The sequence below is a fragment of the Octopus bimaculoides genome, chromosome 4 (genome assembly GCF_001194135.2).
Source record: "Octopus bimaculoides isolate UCB-OBI-ISO-001 chromosome 4, ASM119413v2, whole genome shotgun sequence".
Classification (NCBI taxonomy): domain Eukaryota; kingdom Metazoa; phylum Mollusca; class Cephalopoda; order Octopoda; family Octopodidae; genus Octopus; species Octopus bimaculoides.
The window spans coordinates 4606789-4610990 of NC_068984.1; the positions used below are offsets into that span (position 1 = coordinate 4606789).

Genomic DNA, 4202 nt, shown 5'->3' on the forward strand with positions numbered 1-4202 from the left:
CAGTCAAATCGTCCAACCCATGCTAGCATGGAAAGCGGACGTTAAACGATGATGACGATGATGATGATATATATATATATATATATATAATTGTTGTATTTCGGGACGGTCATTTTTTTTTTTCCAAATAAACACACGTACTATATGTTCGTTCTTCGCTTATTTATTATTGTTCTCATTTTAACTCATGTCCATTGTCTGGAAATCTTTCGTCACACCTCTGTGACCTCCTCAGTGACCCTTTCCATCTCCGTGTGTGCTCTTGCTCCGCTTATTCCATTCTGTCCTTCTATGAGTGTGGGGACAGACGAAAGAAAGAGGCACTGAAACACATTTTAGTAGAAGTTACATATATTATTATCTAAAACAGTTTGATTCAGGTTGTTCGAGTGCGCTTGTGTGTGTGTGTGTGTGTGTGTGTGTGTGTGTGTAACAGGAAATAAAATGAAAGTAATTAAAAAAAAAAACGGGGAAAATCTCAAAAAGTTTTCAATACGAGATGATCACGTCGACGACGACGACGATAATTGTGAGGATGGTGTCGGTGGTGGAGGAGGAAGAGGTGGAGGCGACCTGAAGCGAAGTTCCATTGATCAGAGTTGTGTTCCTTGGCAAGAGACGAGAGGGCCTCGTTCTGGGTTGTGTAGCAATCAATTCTAACATGGCGTCTACTCAGCAAATGGCTCCGCCGAGATCCATCCAACAGGATTGGAATAACCGGGAATATATCGAAGTTATTACCTGCAGTATTAAGAAGATCACCGACTTTCTCAATACATTCGGTACGTCGCTCCCTACTACACGTTTCCTTTATTCCTTATATCCCTCGTTGTTGCCTCTCCATCCTTCCTCAAACGTTTCTCCAATTCTTCTTCGATTCTTTTCTTGTTTCTCTTTCTCTCTCTCTTCTTTCATATATTTACATTCTTTTAACGGGTTTTTCCATTAAATACCTTGCACATTAAACACTTGCGATTCCTTATTATTCATAATTCACCTTTGTTTTCAAACCGTTTTCGTTTTCTGTTACAAACGAGGATCTCGATTGACAGAACACGAATAAAAAACTATTCGATTTCTTCAATTAAGACGTTGTGGTGTTCATGCCTTTCCCGAAATAAGCACGAACGAATTGATAGAAGCGAAAGGGTTTCAACAAAAACATAATCGGAATTGATTAAAATGTGGTTGTAAAGAATTACTCGAGTCTGATGGAGGATAACGGGGAAAGAATCGAAACAGTTTTTAAAACATTTGGTGTTTAATGATTGTTGGGGGGAAAGGCATGAAGGCCACACCTTCCTGTTGGAAAGAAAAACATCAAAGTGTGTGTGTGGAATGATATATGTTTAGATGGAGATTCTGTAAGTGGCGATGAGAAAGTTGATTTGGAGCTTAAAGCAAGGAAGACGGAAAACAATGAAATAAATAAACATGAGTTAATTATTTATAAATGATTAATTCATGTCAGTCTCTCTGTCTCTATTTAAATAGATTTGTAAAGCCAAATATTTATTTGTCATTTAGTTTCGATATTTTATTTCAAAATAGAATTATAGTCTAGCAATATATTCTATAAACCAGTTTCGTTTCGGGTTTAAATTTTTTATTGGAAATACTGAGATTTGCAAATTCTATGAAATAACCAAAATCTGGTTCACTTAATTAATAAATACTTCTCCCTTTTATAAACTTGTTGCATTTTTAGCAAATATATTTGGCATGTAACTTTCTTCACTGCTATTTAATTAGTTCTCTCTTAATTGTGTTGCTTTTCATTAAGTTTATATTTAAATATTTAACCCGGATCAGAGGAGAAATTCTCAGTAAATTTAGGAAGAAAAATAATTAAATTCTTTAATCATAATCCAGATTTATAGTATTTAGTTGTAATTTTTTATTATTTTATTGTAATAAAACAACTTTTTACAAATCACTTCGTATTTTGAAGAGAAATTAAAAGTACCAAATGCTTAAACTATTTATAGATTTAATTTTAACGGAATGGTCCACTTGGAAACATTCACTTAACCTTATTTTGTAGGCTCTGCCGCATTTTGAAGGAATGTTTGGTTCAATTCCTGTTGTTTCCGCTCAAATTTACAACGTAGTCGTACTTAAGTATTTGTCCATGTTTAATTAATCATTGAAAATTAATTTTCGATTTCAATTTTGTTTTGATGACTCTCGCTTTTCTCCCAAAATAAGGGCGTGGTTGTTTATCATCTCTCTCTCTCTCTCGTTTATGAATTGTTTCCCCTCATCTTTATGTAGATACATCAACCTGGTATGAAAATATTCTATGAAATATATGATCAAGACATGGAAATTCTTATCAATAATAAACCTGTGATAGTTTGATAACATCTCACAGCATCCAGGTTCCCGATGTCTCTCCGTGATTGCATGTTATGAATAGGTATCGATGCATGTAGATGGTTACCTAAGTACAAGTCGACCGTCAAAAAAATGTCAACTCAGGAATTCTGTATTCCTCGTTGTTTAATTTCGATTCATTAACTACCAATTATGCTAAGTTCTACTTGAACTAAACTTATTAATATGTGATTTTTCTGTGAGAAAATCGTGTCTACGATCTTAGAACACCAAGTCATATGATGAAAAAGAAGAGAGAGAAAAACAGAGACAGAAAGATCTGTGTTTAGATACGTTCGCATCTGTGGTGTCAAAACAAAACATATTTGGCATGTACTCTCAGTATCTCATGTGTATAATTATATCTTTACAAGCAGTTCTCAGTATATGAGAGTTTAGAAATACGTATGCTATATATAAATATATAAGAAGCATACTGATACACTATATATATATATATATATATATATCATCATATATATAAGCTATGTTTTGGAATGCTCGTGTTTAAAAACCACTTACTGTAAACTAATTTCAGCCCTGTAGACATCTAAACATTACGTATTAAATAGCTCATAGCTCCGTCAATCCAACAGAGTACTATATACGAAAACCATCGCTACTCTGTGAGTTCTAGGATTCAGAAATAACAAACTAAAGTTTAATTAGTGACTACTTTTGTATTGTTTCACTGTCATTTAAAAAAAAAATCCTTACAGTGGTTGTTGTACTACTACTACTACTACTACCTGCGTTAACAATATTAATCTTGTGTTCTTCAGACGAAACTGAGTTTAAAAGTATCTATACACAATGAGGTGGGATGGGGAGTGTGTGTGTGTGTGTGTGTGTGTGTGTAATGGAATTGAAAGCTTCAAGAATGGTAAGTTTAGATACCAGTGAGAGTTGTAGACTTTGGGAACTAGATCATTGTCTAGTTTACTTCCTTCAGTTTTTTTTTTTTTTGGAGGGGGGAATTTTTAACAAGAAAATTAGTCAGCTTCTTCCTCATTAGTTAGATCATGCCTAAATAGATGTTTATGTTTATATAAATGTCTTTATCTTGCCTCTTGAGCAAGATTTTTTGGCACTTAATATAAATGTTGCCACTCCATTCATTGTCTTTAACTTCAAAGAAAACTACCCCTTCGTCACAGATACAGGCGTCAGTGCTTATTCTGCACCACTTAAATTAGTTACTGCTTTACTTTCATCATCCCTACATCTATTCTATATTTTGGGGATGAGGAATTATGTACATCGTTTTTTACAATGGACTGGCATATAGCGTAGTGGATGATAGCGCGGGCTACTAACCCTCGGATTCTGAGTTCAATCCCAGGCAGGGACTATCAACAGAAAAATAACATCAGCGATGTGTCTTAGGAATGAGAACAGTGTACCCCATTAGTCAAATAAAGGGTTGGGTGCGAAATTCCACCAGAACACCTGATGAAGGCTGGAGAGTACACCAGCCGAAATGTGATAACAACGAAGGTGAGAACACCTGTCTGTCCATTACTCTTTTACTTGTTTCATTTGACTGCGGCCATGCTGGAGCACCGCCTTTATAGTCGAGCAAATCAACCGCAGAGCTTATTCCTTGTAAGCCTAGTACTTATTCTAGTACAGTCTCTCTTGCCAAACCGCTAAGTTACAGGGACGTAAACACACCAGCATCGGTTGTCAAGCGATGCTGGAGGGACAAACAGACACACACACATACATACATACACACACACATACATACATACATATATGAAAGAAGCCCGTCGTATATGTATGTGTATATATATATATATATATATATATATATATATATATAT

At 35.0% G+C, this 4202-nt stretch overlaps 1 protein-coding gene across 1 annotated transcript in view; it reads left to right on the forward strand.

Annotated features, from left to right (window-relative positions):
- The first annotated feature begins 600 nt into the window (after positions 1–600).
- Positions 601–4202, forward strand: part of LOC106867336 (probable protein BRICK1-B) — a 20205-nt gene continuing 16603 nt past the window's right edge. The window contains exon 1 of the mRNA XM_014912183.2: positions 601–782. Coding sequence (XP_014767669.1) covers positions 662–782 — 121 coding nt within the window. The 5' untranslated portion in view covers positions 601–661. The remainder of the gene's footprint in view (positions 783–4202) is intronic.